The 26,991-nt window shown below is 40.1% G+C and overlaps 1 protein-coding gene across 1 annotated transcript; it reads left to right on the top strand.

The window, feature by feature from the left end:
* Positions 1 to 833: 833 nt before the first annotated feature.
* On the top strand, positions 834 to 26,910 carry IHO1 (interactor of HORMAD1 1). Its single transcript, XM_073591784.1, has 7 exons — positions 834 to 1,003; positions 4,055 to 4,223; positions 13,498 to 13,658; positions 13,829 to 13,877; positions 13,966 to 14,053; positions 20,613 to 20,716; positions 25,609 to 26,910. The coding sequence occupies exons 1-7, from the start codon at positions 948 to 950 to the stop codon at positions 26,821 to 26,823; spliced, it is 1,842 nt and encodes a 613-aa protein (XP_073447885.1). The 5' UTR covers positions 834 to 947; the 3' UTR covers positions 26,824 to 26,910.
* Positions 26,911 to 26,991: the final 81 nt, after the last annotated feature.

The following is a 26,991-nucleotide window of genomic DNA, read 5'->3' as shown; positions in this document are numbered from 1 at the left end:
AATCAGTGCAGCATATCAGTGCCCATCAATGGCCATCAGTGCAGCTTATGAGTGCTCATCATTGCAGCCTCATCATTGCCCATCAGTGCAGCCCCATCAGTGCAGCATATTAGTGCTCATCAATGGCCATCTGTGCAGCTTATGAGTGTCCATCAGTGCAGCCTCATCGCAGCCCAGTGTTAATTTCGTCGACTTAAATGACTAAAACATTTTAGTCGACTAAATGAATGTTATTTTAGTCGACTAAAATACGACTAAAACAACTGAGATGACTAAAATACGACTAAAATTAAAATGGCATTTTAGTCAGAAGACTAAAATGGGGCTAAAACTAAAATGCCATTGAAATTTGACTTCGAAATTAACACTGGTCTGTAGTGCATGTTCATACCTCAATAACATAATAAATAACATTAGATTTTTCACTCCAGCAGTATACAATGAGTTTGGAAATTGTAGAGAAATGTTAACTAATGCATTACAATTAATTACACCCATTAGATTTTAGACAACTAAAATGAGTTTTAGTCGACTAAAATGTACTGGAGATTTAGTCGACTAAATACGACTAAAACTAAAACAATTGCAGAAGACTAAAATGGGACTAAAAATAAAATGCCATTTTAGTCCTAAGACTAAAACTAAATCAAAATTTGCTGCCAAAATTAACACTGGTGCAGCCCCATCAGTGGCAATCAGTGCAGCATATCAGTGTCCATCAGTCTGATTGCAGAACAATCTACATCCAATTTTACCAAACACCAGAGAATACAAGAATATGTTATTATTTCATTAAACACATGGAAATATAATTATTCATACATCTTGCAGATAGTATAGAATATCCTACTCTTCTCATTACCATTATACTAATGAGCGGATACAATGTATAACTATATATTTACAGTTTTTCTTTGTGTCATTTTTTTTTACTACAGAGTCTAAAAATGAATCTCAATGTTTGGAACATCAAAGACATGTTCAGCATTCCTCCAGGAGCAGGGTGAGCGGTTTTCTGTATTTAGAATATAATTTATTTCCTAGCAGCTACTGCATGAAGTTTAATTTGCAGGAAAAAAATATTACAATAAAGGATTTTAACTTGTCGGTTTTTAACCATAAGCCGAAAAGAACATAAACAAAGATTAGCGGCTAAGTCAGCATTTAGACAAAAAAAGGACTTCTCCAGAAGTTGTGTGCAGCGTTCATGTTGACGTGAAATTTCGATTTAGTTATAGGCTCAATTCACACTTGAGCGTAGTGCAGCAAGTTTTTTTGTTTTGTTTTAAGCTTCTTTCATAGTTTTTTTAATGGAGCATATTTGGGCCCCCCTCCGCTGCAAAAACGCTTCAAAGAAGCTCATGCACCAAATCTTAGCACAGAGCCAGGAACGTTTGCGGATGCATTTTTTTTTTTTCTGCAATGGTAGTGCGCTTTGTCGCTCGACAACCACAGCAAAATTGCACCGCGTTTGGGGTGCCATTAAAAAATAATGGCATCGCAAATGTGTTTCCTGCCTTTTGCCACGATTCTGGAATCGCTCATGAAATTTGAATATCAGAAGATGGTTATATTCTATTTTATTCTATTCTATTTTCTATTCTATTCCTTTATTTTATATTCTATTTTATTCTGTTCTTTTATTTTCTATTCTATTTTGTTCTGTTTTACTGTATTCTTTTCTATTTTTTTTATTTTCCATTGTACCCCTTTATTTTCTATTCTATTTTTTTTTTTTATTATTCTTTGTACAGTACAGTATTCTGTTCTGTTATACGCTATTATATTCTTTTGTTTTCTATTATTTTCTATTCTATTCCTTTATTCTCTTTTCCATTCTATTACGTTCTTTTATTTTCTATTCTATTTTGTTCTGTTTTACTGTATTATTTTCTATTCTATTCCTAATTTTTTTTATTATATCCCTTTATTTTCTATACTACTTTTTTCCATTCCTTTATGTTTTATTCTGTTCTGCTTTACTCTATTATATTCTATTTTTTTATTTTCTATTCTGTTATATTCTTTTCTATTTCACTCTATTAAATTCTGTTCTTTTATTTTCTTTTATATTTTGTTCTTTTTTACTGTATTCTATTCTATTCTTAAATTTTCCATTCTACCCCTTTATTTTCTATTATTTTTTTTTTCTATTCCCTTATGTTGTTTTCTGTTCTGTTTTACTCTATTATATTCTATTCTTTTATTTTCTATTCTATTGTTTTCTTTTCTATTCCTTTATTCTCTATTCCATTTTATTCTGTTCTTTTTTTTCTATTCTTTTATGTTGTATTCTGTTCTGTTTCAGAGCTCATTTACACTAGCTTTGGCTTCAACACACATCAACTAGTTGCCACCTGCCCACCATCAAATGACGGCGGGGCGGTGCGGCTCTCGTTCTGGGACAACGTCATATGACGGAGTCCCAGAACGGCCGCTCTCGCGCACCCGCCTCACACACTGCCGCGCCGCGTCCTAGCGACTTCGATCCCTGTAAATAGCCGCGACTGCCGGTCTTTAACCATGTGTTCTGCTGTGTCCAATCACAGCCGGTCACATGAAAAGCACGGAGATGCCGGTAATCGGAGTGTGTGGCGAGGAGAGCCGATTACCAACAGTTAAATTAACTGCTTACCAGCTTCAGTTGATCCCATATTACAAGGGATCACTCAGCGCCTATGGCTCAAAACCCAGCCTGGGCCTTGCTCCTGGTTGTTTGGCTCTCCTGTGCCCGGGACGTCACTTAATAGGACCAGTCTGGGTTTTAAGCCAATAGGCGCTGAGTGATCCCTTGTAATGAGGGATGAACTGCAGCTGGTAAGCAGTTAATTTAACTGTTGGTGGCGGGACTGTTGCACGAGGTGGTGGATGGTGGAATTTAACAACAGCAATAGTCAAGATTCACTTTCTCAATGATTGGTGGACTGTTTTATGGACTTTTTTTGCTCATAATTACACATTTACATTTATTTTTTATGTGAACAATTAGCGTGATTCTATTTTATATACTAACATCATAAAAGCACGTTGAAGCGGTAGAGTAGGCGATTTACCCACTTGCCTACAGGGCACTTGAGGGTAAACTAGCCTTAGGACTAGTTTACACTTGCTTCACAACATGGCCTATGGGCACGCTTTGTTAAAGCTCTCTGAGTGCCAGTCAAAGCTCCTGTCACCTAATAAAACGGTTAGCTTACAGTCCTTTGCGTTTGCTTTGCTTCGGCTTTGCTTAAAAAAATGATACCCCATGTAGCTTTAGTGGTGCTTCAAAGCGTCTTCAAAGCCTCCATAGAACTCCATGGCAAAGCTCGCTTGAAGCACCTAAAGCTTTTGAGAGGCTTTGTTTTGGAAAAATTGTAGGTATGAGATATCCACACACACACAGGGCATCTGTCAAGCTTCAACAAAGCTTCAAAAAAGCATCATTGAATCCTCAAGGAAGCATCACTAAAGCTTCATTGAAGCACCAGCGAAGCATTAAAAACACCTCATAAAAGCACGTTGAAGCGGTAGGCGCTTTAATGTGTGTTAAAGCTGAAGCAAGTGTAAATGAGCCTTTACTCTATTACATTATATTCTATTCTTTTCTATTCCATTCCTTTATTTTCTATTTTATTTATTTTTTTATTCTCTTTGGAAATTCAAATTTAGAAAACTATTCAAATTTCATCTGAAATTTTAATTTGTTTCTATTCGTTACTATGGTAACCAAAAACTTGTCTGAATTTCAATTCGGAATGAAAACAAACCGCACATGTCTAAAACTGAATAATAAGGATGATTTGTGATGATGCCATGGTATTTTCTGTAGGTTAAACGCATATCATTTTCATAGAGCAGCTGCTATCATGTTCATTTCTGGAATTGCTTTTTAAATTGTATTTCTTGCCCTGTAGTATTTTATAGAAACCAATAAGATTTATTTTAGCTGTCCTAAACCAAGCATCATTTCTTCTCGGCTATCTTTTATCATGTGTCTGAGATCTTTTTTTTGCTTGTTGATGATGCCTGGCGAACGCTTCATAGTAAGACGTAATAACGCATGTCATTGCAGAGCTTATAAGTCTTCAAATCGCAGTGCCGCTTCCACTGACCATTCCAGCCTGACAGATTCACAGTTCCTGTTCAGTTCGCAGTTCTGCCCTGAGAGCTCCCAGCCAGGATCCATGGATTATAAATCACAGGCAAATTATCAGAAGAACTCAAACCCAAACTCGCAGGAGGTAAGTCAATCGTACAAGCTGGTGGGCATAGTACTGCGATAACACTAACCTCATCTGTGAGGCGAAGGAGCCGCCTGCTTCAGCTGATAACAACTACTAAATCCCCAGCTCACATTAGAATGCACTGCGATCCGTGCGTGTTTTCTGCACCGCGTTCAGATTGTGCTGCCCCTGCGATCTGCAGTGGGTGTCAGTGCAATGTTACCGACACCCTAAACACAGGTCGCAAATGCAGTGTTTGCCTGCACCGGATCGCATATTATAAAATGTACACTAGGGTTGCACCGATACTGGTATCAGTACCTATACCGAGTATTTTCATAAGTACTTGTGAAAATGCTTCAATACCCGAAACCGATACCATTTGTGGTGCGATTTGAACCTTGAATACACAATTAATGGGCTGAAATCACACTGCAAAGAATCGCATGCCATTTGAACTGGAATGTGGTGCGATTCCTATCCAAAACACATGTGGTTTCCCGCACCACTCCCGTGTGAACCAACGCTTGTCATACTGATTTTGGTGCGCTGTTCAAATCGCAAGCGAGTCTTTGCAGTGCGATTTAAGCCCATTCATTTTGTAGTTGCTCAAAATCGTACTGCAAAGGTATCGGTACTCGGTATCGGCGAGTACTTAACTGAAAGCATTAAGGTAAAAAAAAAGTATCGGTGCAATCTTAAAAACTACCATGCCTTCCGGGTTGCAGTGCATTTTCAAAAATAGTGCATGCCCCACTTTGGTGTGATGCGGTGCAATTTGAGCCCATTCAAAATGAATAGGCACAAATCACACTGCACTGAATTGCATGTAAATTGCACAGCAATGAGTTGCACATTCCTGTGCGATTAAAAATGTGAACCCAGGTTTATTTTAAATTTTAGGCTTCATTTACATGGGCATTTAGCCATGGTGTGAATCCCAGCAGCAGGTATCTAATGAGTCCCGCTACTGGGTTTGACAGCTGTGAGGAGGTTGTGTGCATCCAGTCACAATCACCGCAGGTCGCCGCTCAGGGGCTGCAGCCCCTGCGTTGATTGTGACTGGATGCACAAAAGGGGTTGATTTACTAAAGGCAAAAAAGATTGTTGCTCCAGAGCTTAGTAAATGGTAGACATGTGCAATTCATTTAGTTCCGAATTCATTTTTTAACGAATTTCGACAAATTCGTTGATTCGGAAATATCCAAATTTCTGAATTTTCTAATTTTCAGATTTCGAAATTCGGAAATTCTAAATTTTAGAAATTCTGTATTTCCAAAAATTCGGAAATTTGAAAATTCGGAAATCTGAAAATAAGAATGAAAATTCAAAAGAACAAAAATCCGAAAATTCGAAAATCTGAAATAATAAACGAACTAATGATAACTTAACTATCACTAACTATTAAATTATAGGTATTGAAATTTCCTTTCAAATTTGGCTGTTAGTGAATGTATTGAATGCAAATTCATCCGAAGTTACGAATTATCCGAAATAATGAATGCCGTATCTTAGCGAATGGAATGTAGGGAATTAATAATAATAATAAATAATAATAATAAAAACGTTTTATTATTATTAATTTGTTCCATTCCATCTTTTTAGATGCAGCATTCGTTATTTCAGATAATTTGTAACTTTGGATAAATTCGTATTCGTTATGTTCACTAACAGCCAAATTTGAAAGGAGAGTCCAACACCTATCATTTAATAGTTAGTTATTATTAGTTTGTTATTATTTACAATTTTCTTTATTTTGAATTTTCTTTCTTATTTTCGAATTTTTGAGTTTCCGAATTTTTGAATTTCCAAATTTTAGAATTTCCGAAAAAAACAAAAAACGAATGAATCGAAAACGAACCAATTTTTCGGCAGTGCACATGTCTAGTAAATGAGCAGAAGTTCTGCTGACTTCAATCATCCAATCATGTGCGAGCAAAAATGCTGTTATTTTTTTTTATTTTCCTTGCACGTGATTAAGTACTCTTTGCAAAGTGAAGCTTTACCTCATTTACTAAGCTCTGGAGCAACTTGCAGAGTGCACAGTCTTTTTGCCTTTAGTAAATCAACCCCAAAGTGGGTCCAGCTGCGATCACCGCAGGTAATTACTGGCTGTGCGAACAGCCTCGAATAGCTGCAGCCACTGAGCCCGTACACTGTAATGACAGGCAGCTGCAGCTATTCGTGACTGTTCGCACAGCAGCTCTCCTCTCGCAGTTGCCAAACCTAGTAGCAGGAATAAGTAGATACCTGCCGCTGGGATTCGCACCAGAGCTAAACGCTCATATGAAAGCAGCCCAAAGGACAGGTCTGAGTTTTATTTGTTGCTAAAAAAAAATCCTGACAATTGAAGCTACTGCAGATGTGATATGACAACTTCCTTATCAGACCTGTGCATGGCCACTGGCCCCACTGCCTTCGGTGGGAACAATCAATGGAGTAAGTATAAAATACTTGACCCCACTGCAGATGCCCATCCTCTTTTAGTAAATGATACCCTTCATCTCCCACGCATATTTGATAAAACCCAGCTGGTATATCCTGTTTGTATCGTATGGATTTAAATCTGTGCAGACAACTCTGAGAAATCATAGAAAACCACTCTATGAAAGAAAACAACTCTATGAAATCATAGAAAACCACTTAATTTACATCACTCTTGTACAAATATACAGAGTGAAATGGGGAAGAAAGGGGATTTAAGTGACTTTGAACGTGGCATGGTTGTTGGTGCCAGACGGGCTGGTCTGAGTATTTCAAAAACTGCTGATCTCCTGGGATTTTCACACAACCATCTCTCGGGTTTAGAGAAAATATCCAGTGATCGGCAGTTGTGTGAAGGAAAATGCCTTGTTGATGTCAGAGGAGAATGGGCATACGTTCGAGGTGATAGAAAGGCAGCAGTAACTCAAATAACCACTCGTTACACCCAAGGTATACAGAATACCATCTCTGAATGCACAACACATCGAACCTTGAAGCAGATGGGCTACAGCAGCAGAAGACCACTCCGGGTGCCACTCCTGTCAGCTAAGAACAGGAAACTGAGGCTACAATTCGCACAGGATCACCAAATTTGGACAATAGAAGATTGGAAAAACGTTTCCTGGTGTGATGAGTCTCGATTTCAGCTGCAACATTCAGATGGTCGGGTCAGAATTTGGCGCATGGATCCATCCTGCCTTGTACCACCGGTTCAGGCTGGTGGGGGGTGTAATGGCGTGGGGGATATTTTCTTGGCACACTTTGGGCCCCTTAGAACCAATTGAGCATCGTTTATACACCACGACCTACCTGAGTATTGTTGCTGACCATGTCCATCCCTTTATGACTACAGTGTCCCCATCTTCTGATGGCTCCTTCCAGCAGGATAATGCACCATGTCACAAAGCTCCAATCATCTCACCACTGGACAATGAGGTCCCTGTACTCCAATGGCCTCCACAGTCACCACATCTCATCCAACAGAGCACCTTCAGGATGTGGTGGAATGGGAGATACCCATCGTGGATGTGCAGGCGACAAATCTGCAGCAACTGTGTGATGCTATCATGTCACTATGGAGCAAAATCTCTGAGGAACGTTTCCAACACCTTGCTGAATCTATGCCACGAAGAATTAAGGCAAAAGGGGGTCCAACCCGCTACCAGCAAGGTGTACCTAATAAAGTGGCCGGTGAGTGTATATGGAGGAGTCGGCCTCATGGCCTTATAATTGCACATTTTGTGACTTTCAAGCAGCAAGAGCTCATTGTAGTACACCTCCTGCTTTCCTTTTTAAGCGCTTGTTTGATCCTCTTTCTGTACCTTGTTTTGGAAGAGTTACATAAACATACACTTGGCAAAATTGTGTTATTTCAGGTGCTTATGCTTACTACAGAAAATGACCAGAAACATATAAAAAATTATTTTAATATTTATTTTTTTTAAAATGTAAAAACCTTCATACATCTATTTTCTTTTAATGAAAGGATTTTCCTCTCCTTGTACTCCTGACGAAGCCGGACTTGTGAAATGCAAATGAGAAAGGAGATATCTGCGATGAATTAATGAATGTGATCTCTGGACTAATTATTATGTATTATGTAAGAGGGGTTAATACCCACCTGATGAATCTCTGTAAGGAGAGGGATTGTACTATGTCAATATTTTATCGTATATCTTCATGGAAAGAAATGGATCTAGGAATGTTTTTAGATTTTGTTTAACCACTTAAGGACCGAGCCTCTTTCTGAGATTTGTTGTTTACAAGTTAAACAGGGTTTTTTTTTGCTAAAAAATTACTTAGAACCCCCAAACATTATACATTTTTTTTTCTAACACCCTAGAGGATAAAATGGCGCTCGTTGCAATACTTTCTGTGACACCGTATTTGCGTGGCGGTCTTACAAGCGCACTTTTTTTGGAAAAAGAAAACATTTTTTTGAATTAAAAAATAAGACAACAGTAAAGTTAGCCCAATATTTTTTTTATATTGTGAAAGATAATGTTACGATGAGTAAATTGATACCCAACATGTCACGCTTCAAAATTGCGCCCACTCGTGGAATGGCGACAAACTTTTACCCTTAAAAATCTCCATAGGCGACATTTAAAAAAATTCTACAGGTTGCATGTTTTAAGTTACAGAGGAGGTCTAGGGCTAGAGTTATTGCTCTCGCTCTATCGATTGCGGCGATACCTCACATGTGTGGTTTGAACACCGTTTTCATATATGGGCGCTAGTCATGTATGCGTTCGCTTCTGCTTCTGAGCTCGGCGGGACGAGGCGCGTTTAAAGCGTTTTTTTTTTTTTCTTATTTATTTTACCTTTTATTTTTTATTTTTACACTGTTTTAAAAAAAAAATTGTGTCACTTTTATTCCTATTACAAGGAATGTAAACATCCCTTGTAATAGAAAAAAAAGCATGACAGGACCTCTTAAATATGAGATCTGGGGTCAAAAAGACCTCAGATCTCATATTTACACTAAAATGCAATTTAAAAATTTGTCATTTAAAAAAATTTTTTTTTAAAAAAATGGCCCTTTAAGAGCTATGGGCGGAAATGAAGTTTTGACGTCGCTTCCGCCCTGCATTGTTATGGAGATGGGTGGGGGCCATCTTCCCCTCACTCATCTCCATGCCCAGCAAGATCCGGTTGCCACCGCTGCTGCCGACGGCTCCGGCAAGCGGCGGAGGGCACCAGAGCGCCGCAGGGACCACTCTTATCGGAAACCGGACCGCCCGCTGAAGAAGAGGATACCGGGGGTTATGGCAGTTAGCTGCTGCCATAACAACGATATCCCCCTTCAAAGTTAGGACGTACATCGTCGTGCGGCGGTCCGGAAGAGGTTAAAGTGGTTGTAAACCTCAGACATGAAATCTGAAAAAAGCATATCCCTCTATAGTGTGTACTTGTCTCAATCCAGAGCACTAAGGGGTTGATTTACTAAAGGGAAAAAGACTGCACTTTGCAAAGTGCAGTTGCCCTCTGCAAGAGCAGTTGCTCCAGAGCTTAGTAAATGAGCAGAAGCTCTGTTGACTTCCATCATCCAATCATGTGCAAGCAAAAAATGCTGTTTTTTTTAATTTTCCTCGCACAGGATTGGGTACTCTTTGCAAAGTCAAGCCTTATCTCATTTACTAAGCTCTGGAGCAACTGCACTCTGCAAAGTGCACAGTCTATTTGCCTTTAGTAAATCAACCCCTAAGTGTCTTTTTTGTCTGCTGCTTCCTTCCTCTGCTATCAGCATGAATCAATCCTGACAAGTTTTCCTGACACCAAGAGGAAAAAAAAGGTGACAGAGGAGGAGCTCCAGCACAGCGCCTGTGATTGTCAGCCTCAGCTCTGTTGCTGTGTGGTTGGGGGGGGGGGGTGGTTGTCCCTTCCCTCCAATCAGCTCTCAGAGCTCTCCCCACTGAGCTCTGCAGAGTGTAATCTGAGCTCTCTTCCCCCTTTCTTCTGAGTTCTCAGACAAGCTTTAAAATTCTGGACTTTGAATGCATGAAAAGAAGAGAAGACTGCAGATAAACAGGTACAACTTATGTAGGAGAATGTGTATCACCTGAGGCCAGTCACTTCACTGGGTATATGGAAGGGTTCACAACCACTGAATATAGAAATATTTTTTATATATGTTTCTGGGAATTTAATGTAGTGAGCATAAGCACCAAATAAAACCCCAATTTATCCAAGTGTTTGGCCTTTATAGTTGCTTGTTGTTTTGGAAATGTTCATTTAAGAGAGGCTTGATGGAGTTTGCTCTTTTTCATTCACCATTCTTGTGTTCATATGACAATTGCTTTGATTGACATTTGAGTGATCTTTTCTTTCAAATAATAAATATTTATATGTTTACATTCATGAAATATTTACAAATATCATCGCTCGCCACATTTACCACTTTACATTTTCATTTGAAGACAAAAGTATTTAAATTGTGTACGTTACCGGATATTCAACCACATTGTGCCATCTGGAGTTTTCAGTTGGAATTACAGGCACACAGTACGGCTGAGCATACAACCGAAAACTCTTTTACAAATTAATGCTTTCATTTATTGAAAATCAGTAACACACATTTCTGACACCTCTAGGTTTAGGTAAGTGGTGAAAGTCGGTGTGAATACTAAAGCTGAACTCTAGACTCTAGATATAAAAGACAAAAATTAAAGTGGTAGTTAAAATTAAAAGAAAAAAAAAGTTCTCTGCAAGAGAATTATTATTATTATTATTACACGTACTTATATAGCAATATAGCGTCATAAATTTACACAGCACTTTACATATATATTGTTTACAATCTAAGGTTCCTATCTCACATTCATTCATACACATACAAGGGCCAATTTGAACAGGATCCAATTAACCTCCCAGCAAGTCTTTGGAGTGTGGGAGGAAACCAGAGTACCCAGAGGAAACCTATGCAGGCACAGGGAGAACATGCAAACTCCTGGCAGATAATGACATAATGTGCCAGTATGCACAGCATACTGGCACATTATAAAAGACTTACCTAAAAAATAGATCTCTCCAGCGGCAACCTGTCCCCGCTGACAGGGATTCCATCTTCACCCAGTCTTCGTCGCGGGTTCTGGCCATTTGAATGGTCGAGCCATGATGCATGCGCGGGAGTCACAGCCCTGGCACAGCTCTCTCAATAGATGGCATGCTGTCCATTGAAAGCACAGTGCTCATGTGGCCGGTGGCGTCACCGGCTGCTAAAGCTGTGACTATTTCTTAAACAGTTCACATTTAGGAGATATTCACTGTACCTACAGGTAAGCTTTATTATAAGCTAGGTACAACCGACCAAGTGGTGTTTACTACTGCTTTACTGAAACTTGGTATTTTTAATACATCGTTAACCAGTTCAACTTAGACATATGTAGTATGTCCAAAGATAGAACTTGGACATGTGTAGTACGTCCAAAGGATGAACTTAGACATGTGTAGTACGTCCAAAGAATGAACTTAGACATGTGTAGTATGTCCAAAGGATGAACTTAGACATGTGTAGTACGTCCAAAGAATGAACTTGGACATATGTAGTACGTCCAAAGGATGAACTTAGACATGTGTAGTATGTCCAAAGAATGAACTTGGACATCTATAGTACGTCCAAAGAATGGACTTGGACATGTGTAGTACGCCCAAAGAGTGAGGGGTTAAGCACAAGCTGATGACAAGCAAAAGAAGTCATCAGCTTTGTGCTCGTTTTCCTCAGCTGGCTCCCGGCTGTACAGTAAAAGTGATCAGGCAGCTGTATAGGCACCTGATCACTTTTACAGTGCGAGTGGGTACGCCCTTCCCCCCCGTATGGTTCCCAGGCTCTCCCACTCTTGCCAGGAGCCAGGGACCACATCAAATGGCTTCAGGATCCCTAGTGGGAGGAGACCGGGGAAAATCCATTCCTTGATCTCCTCTGCACTGAATGAAGTCAGAAACAACAATGATTTTGTCCCTTCTGGTTTCCAAGCTGTCATTGTCCGCCTGATACAGTCAGGGAATCCTCTAACAATCTGTGCTTGGTTGGATGCTTTGCAGGGCAGGAGGGACACTGGGATCAAATAGACCCCCTGTGTTTCTATAAAGTGTACCTGTCACCTGTCCAATGCATTCACATGATATTTGTGATAGCAATAAAGTTAATAATAAAAAAAAAGATAAAATGTATTATAAACAAAAATAAATAAGTGTATCCCCTATTGCCCCGCACACACTCTGTATTCAGAAAATATCTAATATTCTGGGGAGTTTCAGTCATTTTATAGCATAAAATGCTGATATTTTTTTTTACAAGTATGCGAAAAAATGGTAAAAAATTGCTCTAATGCTGAAGTTGTTAAATGTTTTTTTTTTTTTATTTTATACAATATAAGCATAATAAGTACCTGGATTTCACTTCAGGTATCAGCGTGTTGCAGCCGCTGTGCAGCAAAGTGGTAAAAGGAAGAAGCAGCACAGTGACCACATTAGTGCTCATTAATACATCATTACATTTACAAAAAAAACAATATAAGTAACCAAATTTGTCTGGCTTTGGCTGCTGTGCAGAAGAGCTTAGAGTGGGAGAGGAAGAAGCAGCAGAAACAGCCAATCCATTCATGCACTGACGAGAAGCATGCTGATAGGAGGAGGGTGACAGAGGGATGAGCTCATCACTGCACTGCTTCTCCTTCATTGTCCAGTCACAGGCGGGGGGGCGGGTCCATGACAGCACAGTGAGTGAGTTGAATGATCCTGGCTGTTTGAGGATATCTATTGGTGGGGGGGGGGAAAAGTACTGTGGGGGGCAGCTCTGGATTTACAGTGGAAATTGTAGCAAAAGCCGCTTGTTGTATTTTACCTTTTAAAGATTTTCATTTTGGATCGGGTCCAAAACCATCTAATTTCTGAGATTTCCCTTCACTTCCTGTCCCGTAGCCAAACAGGAAGTGAGAGGAAATCCCTGCAAATTAAGGGACCCCACCAGGTCACCAGAACTAGTGTCCCCATTGGAAGATTTCTCCTCTATTACTTTTCTGGGAACAACCCAAAAATTTGTGATTTTTTTCTTTTTTACACTTTCAATGATAACGGTAAACAGGACAAATAGAGAGGGAGACTCTCCCTAACGGGGACACAGACAGCAATAAAAACTGACAGGGGTTCTAATACCTCGCCACTCCATCCAAAACTAAAAAAAAAGTTTTGCCTTTAGTTATACTTTAATTTTTTAATTTTTTTTTGTCTGGGGATCTACTATAACGTTTTATACATCTATGTTGTTGTTCTCTTTGTTTTGTTTTTTTCTTTCTTCCTATTTCAGAGTGAACCAAGCATGCTTCAGAAATACCAGTCTAAGCCTCCTCTGTGCTGTACTGATGGCAAAGAAAGGGGCCCATTTCAGGCGTTTGGAAAAGCAAATAACAAAAGCATTATTGAGCAATTTGAAGAAAGAAAGAAAAAGGCCAAAGAAAAATATGAGAGGTAGGTTGCCCCTCCATAGGTTTACCTCTATGGATTATCCAGAATGTCGTTTTTTTTCCTTTTACAGATGACTGTGAAAAACTGGAGTCACGTTGCCCTTTTGTAAGTGAAAAACAATGATAGAAAAAAGCAACATACAAATTTACCAGCATACCATTTCTTTTAACCAGCGAGCAATTAAACCAGCTGATCTTCCAGATTCATGAAACTATACAGGAGGTAAGCAAAATATGAGCTGTGCATCATTGTATATACCCATGAGCTATTTCAGTATAACTATAGTTATTTTTACACGTTGTTTTGTCAGTTGAAAATGTCTCTCAGCCACGTGGAAGAAAACACAAACTTAAAGTGCAAGTCGCTTTTGGATTCTATGGATGCAACTTCTAAGGCCTGTGAGTGTGCTGCATTATTAGTGATGCTTTGTCTTTGTGATCCAGCAGAGGGCACCAAAGATCTGCAGTCAGTTGAAAGAGAGTGTAAAAAGAGTAGGGCAGCGTGGACCTGTAGCAGTGTAATGCCCGGGGTAACATACCATGTAGTGGGAGTTGTATAACTAGTGTACTGTAAAACCTTGTATTGCGAGCATAATTCGTTCCGGAAGCATACTTGTAATCCAAAGCACTTGTATATCAAAGCAAATTTCCCCATAAGAAATAATAGAAAACTCAAATGATTCGTTCCGCAACCATTTATTCATAGGTCCTTCAGTTTATAGTCCATATAAAAAGATTATAGCAACGTGACCAGGTTGTGTAACCCTAAAATGTCCATCCACAAATGGAAGCCTCCACAGGGGGATTAGAAGCAAAATCCTTTAGGAGCTCCAGAATATAAAAGAGAAGAGAGGCGCCTCTAAGTGTAGCAATATGGTTACATCAACTCACATGATTGATGAATAAAACAGGCACATCTAAGTATGCAGGCATCCGGGGTAAAGCTGTCCACATAAACCATCCTCCGCTGTCAGTCTGTAATTGTGACCGGGAAGACTTCCCTGCAGTAGAGCGATCTGAAAGCGAGGCTTGAACCGCTCGTGGATTCCAGCGTGGAAGGGATGACGTTGATGGTGGTGCGGAGGATGGTCTATGTGGACAACTTTACCCAGATGCTTGAATATTTAACCTCCCTGGCGGTATGATTATTTCAGATTTTTGCGTCTCAAAGCGTTACAATTATTTTGCATAGAAATTTGGCGTTTTATATTGTAGGCCTGTAATTCTTAGGAATAACACACTTAGATCTGTCCACCAAGAGTCTAGTAGATATCCCGGGTATGATTAAGTTTGAAACACAAAATCATAACTTATAATATAACAAATAAATATAAATTATTTAAAAAAAAATAATATAATAATAATAAAATACATTTCCCCCACGATTCACTATCGCTCAATTCTGCAAGTGTTCTAATTTACTATCACTGTTTTCTAGCTGGTCCAAAGCCACTTTTGACATAAAGGGACACTTTTTGGTTGCTATGGACAATCTCCAGTTTCCAGGCAGAAAGAACAGTATATATAATATAAAAATGCATGCAGGGCATTGGACAAAGCACTGGGGACAAAAGGGATGTGAAATAATTTCATACAGTACTGTAATCTGTAAGATTACAATATTGTATGTGTTATGATTTTTACATTTTTTTAATTTGCCGCCGGGCTCCGCCCCCGTGCATCGCGACGCTCGCAGGGAACGGAGCCTGGCACACAGAGGTATCGGGCGAAGGACAGAGCCTGCAGACACCATGGGGGGACATCGCAGGATCCTGGGGACAAGGTAAGTATACCGCACCAGGATCCTGAGATGTAATCCCGAGTGTGGCTCGGGGTTACCGCTAATGGTGCTGAAATTTAACCCCGAGCCACACTCGGGAATACCGTCAGGGAGGCTACATGTGCCTGTTTTAATCATCAACCATGTAAGTTGCTAAATGTTGTACCTTCTTTAAGTGTACCCATATTGCTACACTTAGAGGTGCCTCTCTTCTCTTTTATACTCAGTTGTGATGTGACGCTACTTGTATATCAAGACATCGATTGTATAGCAAGTCAAAATGTATTTAAAAATGTTGCTTGTCTTGCAAAACGCTCTCAAACCAAGGTTTTACTGTACGTTTTTGTGTTTCCGTTACTATAAATTCATTTCTATTAAAGGGAATATATTTTTTTTTTCATTGAACTTTTCTGACCCGCAATCTGTTAACATTCCCCAGCATAATGCACCATGCTGGGTCTATGCTCCCTCTTTAGGAGTCAGAGGGGAACATTTTGTGCTGCTGATGACTCTCAACCCTGGCTGTGACAGCTCAGGTCCTCACTGATGACTGGGAACCAGTCAGAGTGGTTTACGACAATGTGATCACTAGGTCAGCCATGAGTTTATTTGTGAGATACAAGTAGAAATAAATATATATATATATATATATATATACATAAATATACAGTATCTCACAAAAGTGAGTACACCCCTCACATTTTTGTAAATATTTTATTCTATCTTTTCATGTGACAACACTGAACAAATGAAAATAAAGGGATTCCACGCATCAAATCTACACATAATAAATAGAATGGCTAACATATAATGTAAAACTAGTGCATAAATGTGCAAAGAAAATGTGGTTTACACAGAAAAGTCCAAGTGAATTGGTAACTCAATTCTAATAAATAAAGGTGAGTGAAAAAGTTCATAAATGTTGAATTGCATCAGCTGGGATCAGACGCATGGAAAAATACATATATGGTGATAGTGATGGTAGTGATCTTCATATAAAGACTGCCGGTCTAAACGGGCTCTCAGAACTCTCACCTTAAGAGAAGTAAATTCAGGCATCAATGGATTTCTTTTAATTGATGTTGTGCGTTATAACGTGCTGGTTTGTCAAAGTTGAGCGTCTAGTGATGGCTGAATTATCTTCTCAATATGACAGTTACCTGTTGACAAAATAAGGGGGGGTTTTCCCACCTAGGCCCCACTCTTACTAAATAACTTGGAATCCGTGATCAGGTCTGTCTGCCGATGGAGCACGTTATAAGCAGCTAAAACAGGTTTTTCTTTTTGGATACCTGAACAGCTCAGCTAGACACGTCCTGGGTGATGAAGCTGCTTCACATTTTCTTTGCACATTTATGCACTAGTTTTACATTATATGTTAGCCATTCTATTTATTATGTGATAGATTTGATGCGCGGAATCCCTTTATTTTCATGGTTATTAGAGTGTAATGTGAACACTTTTGATTTTGCTGCAGTCTTCAGTAGATATCATCACAGTTAGTTCACGTTTCTGACATTATTATTTTTGTGGTTGTCACCACACTCCTTTTATCTCACAGCAGCGCGAAGGACACTATCACTTAACACTGAAGAAATGACACTTTGCTACAATGTAAAGTAGTGAGTGTACAGCTTGTATAACAGTGTAAATTTGCTGTCCCCTCAAAATAACTCAACACACAGCCATTAATGCCTTAACCACTAGCAACAAAAGTGTGTACACCCCTAGGTGAAAATTGTCCAAATTGGGCCCAATTTTCCATTTTTCCTCCCCGGTGTCATGTGACTCGTTAGTGTTTCAAGGTCTCAGGTGTGAATGAGGAGCAGGTGTGTTAAATTTGGTGTTATCGCTCTCACTCTCTCATACTGGTCACTGGAAGTTCAACATGGCCCCTCAAGGCAAAGTGCTCTCTGAGGATCTGAAAAAAAGAATTGTTGCTCTACATAAAGATGGCCCAGGCTATAAGAAGATTGCCAAGACCCTGAAACTGAGCTGCAACACTGTGGCCAAGACCATACAGCGGTTTAACAGGACAGGTTCCACTCAGAACAGGCCTCGCCATGGTCGACCAAAGTAGTTGAGTGCACGTGCTCAGCGTCATATCCAGCGGTTGTCTGTGGGAAATAGACGTATGAGTGCTGCCAGCATTGCTGCAGAGGTTGAAGGGGTGGGGGGTCAGTGCTCAGACCATACGCCACACTCTGCATCAAATTGGTCTGCCTAGCTGTCATCCCAGAAGAAAGCCTCTTCTAAAGATGATGCACAAGAAAGCCCGCAAACAGTTTGCTGAAGACAAGCAGACTAAGGATATGGATTACTGGAACCATGTCTTGTGGTCTGATGAGACCAAGATAAACTTATTTGGTTCAGATGGTGTCAGGCGTGTGTGGTGGGAACCAGGTGAGAAGTACAAAGACAAGTGTGTCTTGCCTACAGTCAAGCATGGTGGTGGGAGTGTCATGGTCTGGGGCTGCATGAGTGCTGCCGGCACTGGGGAGCTACAGATCATTGAGGGAACCATGAATGCCAACATGTACTGTGACATACTGAAGCAGAGCATGATCCCCTCCCTTCAGAGACTGGGCCGCAGGGCAGTATTCCAACATGATAACGACCCCAAACACACCTCCAAGATGACCACTGCCCTGCTAAAGAAACTGAGGGTAAAGGCGATGGACTGGCCAAGCATGTCTCCAGACCTAAACCCTATTGAGGATCTGTGGGGCTTCCTCAAACGGAAGGTGGAGGAGCGCAAGGTCTCTAACATCCACCAGCTCTGTGATGTCATCATGGAGGAGTAGAAGAGGACTCCAGTGGCAACCTGTGAAGCTCTGGTGAACTTCATGCCCAAGAGGGTTAAGGCAGTGCTGGAAAATAATGGTGGCCACACAAAATATTGACACTTTGGGCCCAATTTGGACATTTTCACTTAGGGGTGTACTCACTTTTGTTGCCAGCGGTTTAGACATTAATGGCTGTGTGTTGAGTTATTTTGAGGGGACAGCAAATTTACACTGTTATACAAGCTGTACACTCACTACTTTACATTGTAGCAAAGTGTCATTTCTTCAGTGTTGTCACATGAAAAGATAGAATAAAATATTTACAAAAATGTAAGGGGTGTACTCACTTTTGTGAGATACTGTGCGTGTGTATATATATTTATATATATATATATATATATATATATATATATATATATATATATATATATATATATATATATATATATATACTTTTTTTAACATATTTGAGCATTTGTAGGTCTATAAAAAAAAGAATGTTTTTGGCTGAGGGGCTTTGAGCTAGACTTTTTCTGCAACAGGTCTGTGGAAAAGATGTGAATAGCGGGAAGGATCAGACTACACAGACTGCTGAATGAGTCACACGGGTAACATACCCCTTCCTGCTTCCTAGTAGAGAGACAGGACCGTCTGACACTTTCACAATTCAGAAATTAACCAATCTTTTCATTCGTTTTTAATGTACTTTCAAGCTTGTTTTTTAATGCAGAAGTTTTTGTGAATGGGAAGCCACAAAACGTTTGTGGTGTGTGACTTCCTTGCATTTTATATGTGGTAAAAAGTATCTCTACATGTAGGACGTATGCAAATGCACCAGATTATTATGTATAGATAGAAGGCAGTGCTGCTGATGATAATGACAGAGAACTCACGTACTTTGTGTACACATTCACATGCGTTTAACTCCAGAAAATATTCACAGGTGTGAAGGAAGCCATGATCAATTATACACGGGCTGCCAGCAAACATTAAGGCAAAGTTGAATGTTTTTAAAAGAAAATGAAAGTGATTTGAGTTGCCAGGATGCAGTCTGTATTTATTGTTTAGTTGTAAAACCAAGATTGTGCACTAATAATAAAAAAGTATAAAACACCAGTTTATAACATTGTAAAGTTAAAACAAAATTATATATAAAAACAAAGCCAGACATTATATTTTCCCACCTGACAGTGTTTTTTTAATTTTTTGTCATAAGAGGCATTGGGGATGATTTACTAAAACTGGAGAGTGCAAAATCTGGTGCAGCTCTGCATAGAAACCAATCAACTTCCAGGTTTTATTGTCAAAGCTTAATTGAACAAGCTGAAGTTAAAAGCGGGTTGGCTACCATACACAGCTGCACCAGATTTTGCACTCAGTTTTAGTAAATCAACCCTATTGCTTCCCACAGTTTTGCCTGTATACTAGTTTGCTAGTGTTTGTTACCGCATGACAAAATTTTGTCTGAATTTAGATGCCTAAAGCGGTATTAGACCTCTTTGCACACCGCAGTTTGAAAAAGTTCAGTACAGCGTTTTTTTTGTTTTTTTTTACTCATCTAAAAAAGTGGCAACCCAACCCGGAGTCCCTCTGTCAGAATACAATAATACAGCAGGAGAGATCCCCGCATCAACATCACTTGTGTTGATGCAGGAATCTGTTAGGTTTTTTTTAATTCCACCCGCTGGTTGAATGAATAAAGACTTTACATGTATACTCTGCTTAAGACAGGAAGCTCATCAGGCCAAAACAAATAAAAAATAGCCTAAAAAAAAGAAAACTAATGCAGGCACCATGTTTAAGGATTGGTAAACTGCAAATAATATATTTTTGTTTTTTCGGTTTAATACCAGTATAGAGCAGAACTAAAGTCCCATTGTAAAAGACTGCGAGCAGGCAGGCCTTTGTTGCAGAAGACACATGCACTGTTTTTTTTTTGCAATAAAATACCCCTACCTGCCTGCTCTGCTCGCCGTCTCCTCCAGCACTGTAAACTAAGCTGCGCACCTGCCGGACCAGTCTCCTTCTGCACAGAATGACACCCTCCTGCACATGCGCAGGAGTGACGTCACACACCCCCGCCAACCAATGAAAAGGACCAAAAAACAGCACTAGGAAGGAGATGCTGGCGCTGTCAAAGGACAGTAAGTATGGACACTTTAGCTCTGCTTTGATTTCTACATTTTGTGCTTTGCCCCCAGTTGTTCTTTTAGACGCACACCTCTCTTACATTGCTATATGTGTTTTAAAGGTCTATGCAATCAGGTATTTTCATGTGCAGTCTAGGGAGATTTTTGGTTGTTAGTAACAGAACCAAAACACTTTAAAATAATAATGTGCTGTAGATTTGAAACCTCAGATCTTGAAAAATTTTTTTTTTGTTTTACTCTAGTGCAGGAAAATATCGCTTTTTACCACGAGTCAATGCAGAAAATGGTGTCAACTAAATGCAGTTGCAGACAAGCGTTGTTGGACTTAGAAAATAAAATTCTTTTGGTAAGTTAATGTAAAACGAAAAAAAGTTTGTGCTTACATATGTACATAATTAAAATTATTTTGGTAAGTTAATGTAAAAGTAAAGTTTGTGCTTACATATGTACATAAAAAATAAAAAAAAGAAACTGAAAAGCTTACCATTTCTGTTTCAATAATAAGCTATACACGACATAATAGCGTATATTATTATAACTGTTCTCCACTAAACATACAACAGACCTAAACCTGTTTCCCAGTCTTACCTTTTTCTCACCCTCTTTGTTATTAGGTGCAGGAAGCGTTCCCGGAACCACTGTGTACGGAAACATGGCCGTTTACAGCTCCTTGGAGCTCTTTTTTTAGGCTGCTTTCACACTGAGCAGTTTTTGAAGCGCTTTTGCGTTTAAAAAAGCGCAAGAAAAGCTCAAGCAAAATGCATCCCTTTAAATTCTATGTATGTCTTTACACTAGTCTGTTGCGCTACTGTTTCGGTGTAAAAAATCCTGCTTGCTGCATTTTTGTTCAGTTTAAAAAAAAAGCACTAAGAACACACCTTCCCATTGAAATGCATTGAAAACGCGGCAAAAATGCTTTATAAATTTGCGTTTTTGATGCGGTTTTGAGTCATGAAGAAGAGTGTGAAGAACGCACCGTGGTAAAATTGCGGCAAAATTAAAACATTGGGGTTGATTCGTTAAAAGCAAATAGACTGTGTGGTTTGCAGTTGCACTCACCAGCAGTAATCCTAGCCACTCACCTCAAAGCGTGGACCCCTGAGTAAATCAGACAGGTCACACAGACAGTTCCTTCACAAGTTTATGATAGTTGGTCACTGGAAGTGATGAACGCTGGAGATGAGTGCATACTAAAAATATGAGATCCCTTGTATTCTGACCATAGGCTCCGGTTCACTCGGACCGCTGGTGAAGTCCCGCCCCCTGGGACGCAACGCATATGGAACCACGTGACTAGCGTGACGTCATCCGTGTCTTATCGTTGATCCTCATGGAATGTTCTTACTACTTGCCTTATCACCTTGCACTGAGGTACAGTGCTATATTTGTATTGCCCCGCACACACGGTCGGACATTGATCGGACATTCCGACAACAAAATCCTAGGATTTTTTCCGACGGATGTTGGCTCAAACTTGTCTTGCACACACACGGTCACACAAAGCTATCGGAAAATCCGATCATTCTGAGCTCTGTGACGTAAAACACGTACGTCGGGACTATAAACGGGGCAGCAGCCAATAGCATTCATCTCCTTATTTATTCTTTGTGCGTCGGATTTGTGTACACACGATCGGAAATTCCGACAACGGATTTTGTTGTCGGAAAATTTTATAGCCTGCTCTCAAGCTTTGTGTGTCGGAAAATCCGATGGAAAATGTGTGATGGAGCCCACACACGGTCGGAATTTCTGACAACAAGGTCCTATCACACTTTTTCTGTCGGAAAATCCGACCGTGTGTACGGGGCATAAGTGTAAACCTTTTTATCTTTATTAAATTCTTTTATACCAAACAGAGAGCACTATATTCTACTGCTTTCATTCTATGTATGAGTGAGCCTATGGTCAGAATACAAGAGATCTCATACTTTTAGTATGCACTCATCTCCAGCGTTCATCACTTCCAGTGACCAACTATCATACCCTTGTGAGGGGACTGTCTGTGTGACCTGTCTGATTTACTCAGGGGTCCACGCTTTGAGGTGACCGGCTAGGATTACTGCTGGTGGAGGTTGTCACACGATCACCTTGTGTATCATCCATAGAAGCACTTATTTGGACACTTGATGGTGTTTTTTGAATGTGAACATTATGGACTTTTTTATCATCTAATATTTTATTTTATTTTATTTTATTTCGTCATTGTATGTTTATGCGCTGCACTGCTTTTTCACTTTTATCATTCCTTGATCCTACTACCTGTAAAAAGCAACTTTTTACAATCCTAAAACCTAATTAATACCGCACACCACAGTATATGAGGGAATTTGCTATATCATCATTTAAATAACGTCCAAAGCAGTGAAGTTCTACCCTTAAAACAGAATACTAATGTGTACACAATAACAATAATCCCATCAAACCTTACAACATAGCAGATTATGAATGTCATACAATCATAATAAATGTATGGATGGTTTATTAGAGTGTAGCTTTAACCTCCCTGGCGGTATGATTATTTCAGATTTTTGATGCTGAAAGCGGTACAATTATTTTGCACAGAAATTTGGCGTTTTATATTGTAGGCCTGTAATTCTTAGGAGTAACTCATTTAAATCTGTCCAAACAAGAGTCTAGTAGACATCCCGGGTATGATAAAGTTTGAAAAACGAAATCAAAAATTATAATGTAATAAATAACTATAAATAATTATAACAAATAATAATATAATAATAACAAAAATTATTCAATAATGTAATCAAATCAAAAACACTGAAATTTGCTCAGTTGCAGAATTGTCGCTGTCGTTACTTTCAGTGTTTGATGACGGAGTTCCCCACAAATCACTATCGCTCAGCTCTGCAAGTGATTCTAATTTACTATCTCTGTTTTCTAGCTGGTCTAAAAAGCACTTTTGACATAAACGGACATTTTTTGGTTGCTATGGACAATCTCCAGTTTCCCGGCAGAAAGAATAGTTTTTATAATATAAAAGTGCATGCAGGACACTGGACAAACCACTAGAGACAAAGGGGATGTGTAATTATTTGATACAGTACTGTAATCTGTAAGATTACAGTATACTGTATCTATACTGTGTTTTACTTTTTGAATTTGGCGCCGAAGTTCGTCCCCGTGCGTCGCAACGCTCGCAGGGAACAGAGCTCGGCACTGTGAATCGAGCGAGACATGGCGGCTCGCAGATCACAGCAGGGAGACATCACAGGATCCAGGGGACAAGGTAAGTAACCTCTATATGGATCCTGCATTGCGATCCCGAGTCTGGCTCGGGGTTACCGCTTTTGGTATTAAAAATCCACCCCGAGCCAGACTCGGGAATACCGCCAGGGGGGTTAATTTGTTTTATTTGGTGCTAATGGCTGTTATTGCTAATTTGTTGTGTCCTTGTATCTTATTCTGTTCTTTGTTGTGATCTTGCGTTGTCTTTGTTGAGTGTGGCTGTGTTGTAACAATTTCACAATTTCCCTTTGGGATTAATAAAGTATTCTGTATAAATCCCACGTAGTGAAATCGTATAAAGTCCAACACAAAGATCTAAAATCAATAAGTCCAATAAGAGAAAAATCCAAAGTAATCCAATAATAAAAGTGTCTTGCAAAGACAGTCCACCGAGTGATCCGATCCAGGGGCGGCCCCTCCATTAAGGGTGCACGGGCGCCGCCTCCCCTTTCCATCAACGCTACCACCCTCTGTTCATGCGCCGGCCCCTTTCAGGATGCCGGGCGCATGAATTACAGTGGCAGGGTTTTTTTTTTTTGTTTTGATGGACCTGATGAGAGTCAGAGGCTCTAATAGGCTTCAAAATAGAGTGGGCCCCGGATGCAGAGCATTGCGCTCAGAGCCCATCCAGGTGTGTTAGAATAGCGAATGAATATTCGCTATTCTAACACTGAATCGCCTCTCCGCTAATCAGGAAGCTCGGGTGTGAAACGCGTTTCCCAATTGGCTGAAAGAAGAAACATTCTGATTGGCCGCCGAGGAGGAGGGAGGAGACCGATGCCATTGAGCAGGGGGAGGAGATGCCCGCTCGTGATGCCCATGGAGGAGAGTCGGGGAAGCCAGGTGAGGTAAGTGCATTGACCGACCCAAGAATTTGCCCCATTGTTGGTGTCAGTGAAAGTTAAAGTGCCCCATTTTTGGAATCAGTGAATGGAATAATTATTATACAGGATTATTATTATACAGGCCTTATATAATGCAGCACTTTACAATATAAAGGAAGACAATACAGCAACAATACAATTCAACACAAGAGGGTTAAGAGGGCCCCGCTCCTTGGAGCTTACAATCTAATAGGGAGGGGCTGGTGGAACAAAAGGTAATAACTGTGAGGGATGAACTGATGGTAGAAATAGAAGATGTGTTTATTAGCTGAAGGCAGAAAAGTCTTCCCTGAAGAGACAAGTTTTCAGGGATTGCCTAAAAGTGGACAGAGTTGGAGATAGCCAGGCAGATTGGGGTAGGGAGTTCCAGAAGATGGGAGAGGCTCTGGAGAAGTCCTGGAGATGATCATAGGAGGAGGAAACAAGGGAGCAGGAGGTCTTGGGAGGAGCGGATAGGACAGTTTGGGTGATATTTGGAGACAAGATTGGTGATGTAGCTCGGGGCAGAGTTGTAAATGGCTTTTTTTATGTTATTGTTAATGTTTTGAATTTTATTTGTTGGGCAATGGGAAGCCAGTGAAGGGATTGGCAGAGAGGGGTGGTGGAGACTGAATAATGCCCCAAAGGCCAGGTAAAGGCAAGCAAAGTGCCACATCCGGCCCCTAGGCTGTAATTTGGAGACCACTGCTCTATACAGACTCCGGTGTCCGTAAGCATGACGTCATTGGCAATAGGTTCTGTCCTATATGCGTTACGTCCGCCTTTTGGACTTCTTCAGTAGGTTGAGTAAATGCAGAGTTTATTTGCCTTTAGTAAACTAACCCCATTGTGTTTACTCAGCTTTATCATTCCTTGATCCTGCTACCTGGAAAAAGCTACATTTTACAATCATAAAACCCCAATTAATACCGCACGCCACAGCAACTGAAGGAATTTGCTATATCACCATTCTACCTAACTCAGTGTAAATGAGCTGAAGTTGAGATGTTGGTATTTCTCTTACTCAGTATATGACAGCTTGTCTTTTAATTTCCTGATAGACTCTTTAGACCCGAACACAAGCGCTTCAATGTTTGTGTTCCTGTTTAGCCCTAACCGGTGTGTTTTTTCGCAGAAAGATGCAGAGCTGACAGATCTGAAATCAAACGTACAGCTGCTGGCGACGAGCGTGGATGCGATGAAGTCACAGCAGTGTGAAAAGCACCTGGAGCTGTCAGAAAAATTAACACGCTTGTCAGACTCCATAAAGTCATCAGAAGATAAAATCCTCAGCCAGATTCACAACCTTAATTACGTTTCTAAGCCTGCGCAACACTTGAAAGAAAATACGACGCAGACGTCTCCCACCAGCGCTCACAACCTGCCTGCCGAAGAACATATCTCATCACAGTTCAGAACAACGGGGACTTGTCTAGATGTCTCGAATCTCTCACATAGCAGGGTTCAGAACACATGTGATGGAATTAGCAATGGATTTCCTTCACAACACAGAAAAAATCTTTGTCTAACCGGATTAAGAGGTGTAACAACGCGTAGCGGTGCCAAATCTCTCGGCAGCACAGAGAGCTCCGGCGTTGCTTTAGAATCTCCAGAGAACCATCTGGGATCAAACGCTGGTGGCCGAAGAGTACATTTCAGTAAAGGCGACACCACGGACGTACGCTGCCTGCAGCAATTTGATCACAACGATCACTGCGTCCCAGTAGAGCAGGACCATCTCCACCAACGCACAGAGCAACACAATGGGAAAGAAAACAGATTAACTGCCTTCAGGTGTAAGAAAAAGAAAGGAAACGCAAATAAGCGTAGGGAAAATTCCAAGAACAGAAGAGGCTTTTCTATTAAAAATACTACTCAAGTTATTCCCAGAGCGGTGGCTGGTAATTCACAGGATAAATCTAAAAATGAACCTGTCACTCACAAACGGGATAACTCCGTCAGACAGACGGAAAATTGTTTTACGCTTTGTGCTGAGAGATGTGAATCTTCATTACCTGTCACTCCGGTGCCGCTGAGAAAAGCTCAGAAAAAAAATAGCCGGAAATGTACTATGCTTATTCCCCAGAAAACAGTAAAGCAGATTGCAAATGAAGAAAATAGGGATGAGGGTAGGGACAGCGTTTCCAAAACAGAGGGCTATCCTGAAGACAGCGATCTGCTCATATGGGATAGCAAGCCCTTGTATTGTGGTACGGATCGCAAGAACAGCAAGGCCTGGTTTCCACCTTCAAGTCCCTCTCGCAACAGTTCTTCTACGAATCTCAACATACAAGAGGAGCAGCAGGACTTAATTTCTTTGTTTTTCGATAGTAGCGATGATTCTGATTGAAAAATGAACGTTTTTCTTTTTGTTTTTGAAGTTTAGATGTACCGTTGATAAACATGCATTAAAATGGAAAGCAAATAGTTAAAGAAAGTGTCAGATTATTGATTTTTGTTTGTTTTTTTTTGTTTTTTTTCATCAAAACGTTTTATTGGGTTTCACAAAATACAAACA

This window comes from Aquarana catesbeiana, linkage group LG07 (genome assembly GCF_042186555.1).
Source record: "Aquarana catesbeiana isolate 2022-GZ linkage group LG07, ASM4218655v1, whole genome shotgun sequence".
Taxonomy (NCBI): Eukaryota; Metazoa; Chordata; class Amphibia; order Anura; family Ranidae; genus Aquarana; species Aquarana catesbeiana.
This window is presented reverse-complemented; position numbering and strand designations above follow the sequence as displayed.

What these genes read in the sequence shown, in the direction of transcription:
- IHO1 (XM_073591784.1), top strand. Translation starts at nt 948, where the DNA reads ATGAATCTCAATGTTTGGAACATCAAAGACATGTTCAGCATTCCTCCA. An exon ending in CAAACCCAAACTCGCAGGAG is followed by an intron (nt 4,224 to 13,497) that starts GTAAGTCAATCG and finishes TTCCTATTTCAG; the next exon opens with AGTGAACCAAGCATGCTTCA. An exon ending in GGATGCAACTTCTAAGGCCT is followed by an intron (nt 14,054 to 20,612) that starts GTGAGTGTGCTG and finishes GTTTTACTCTAG; the next exon opens with TGCAGGAAAATATCGCTTTT.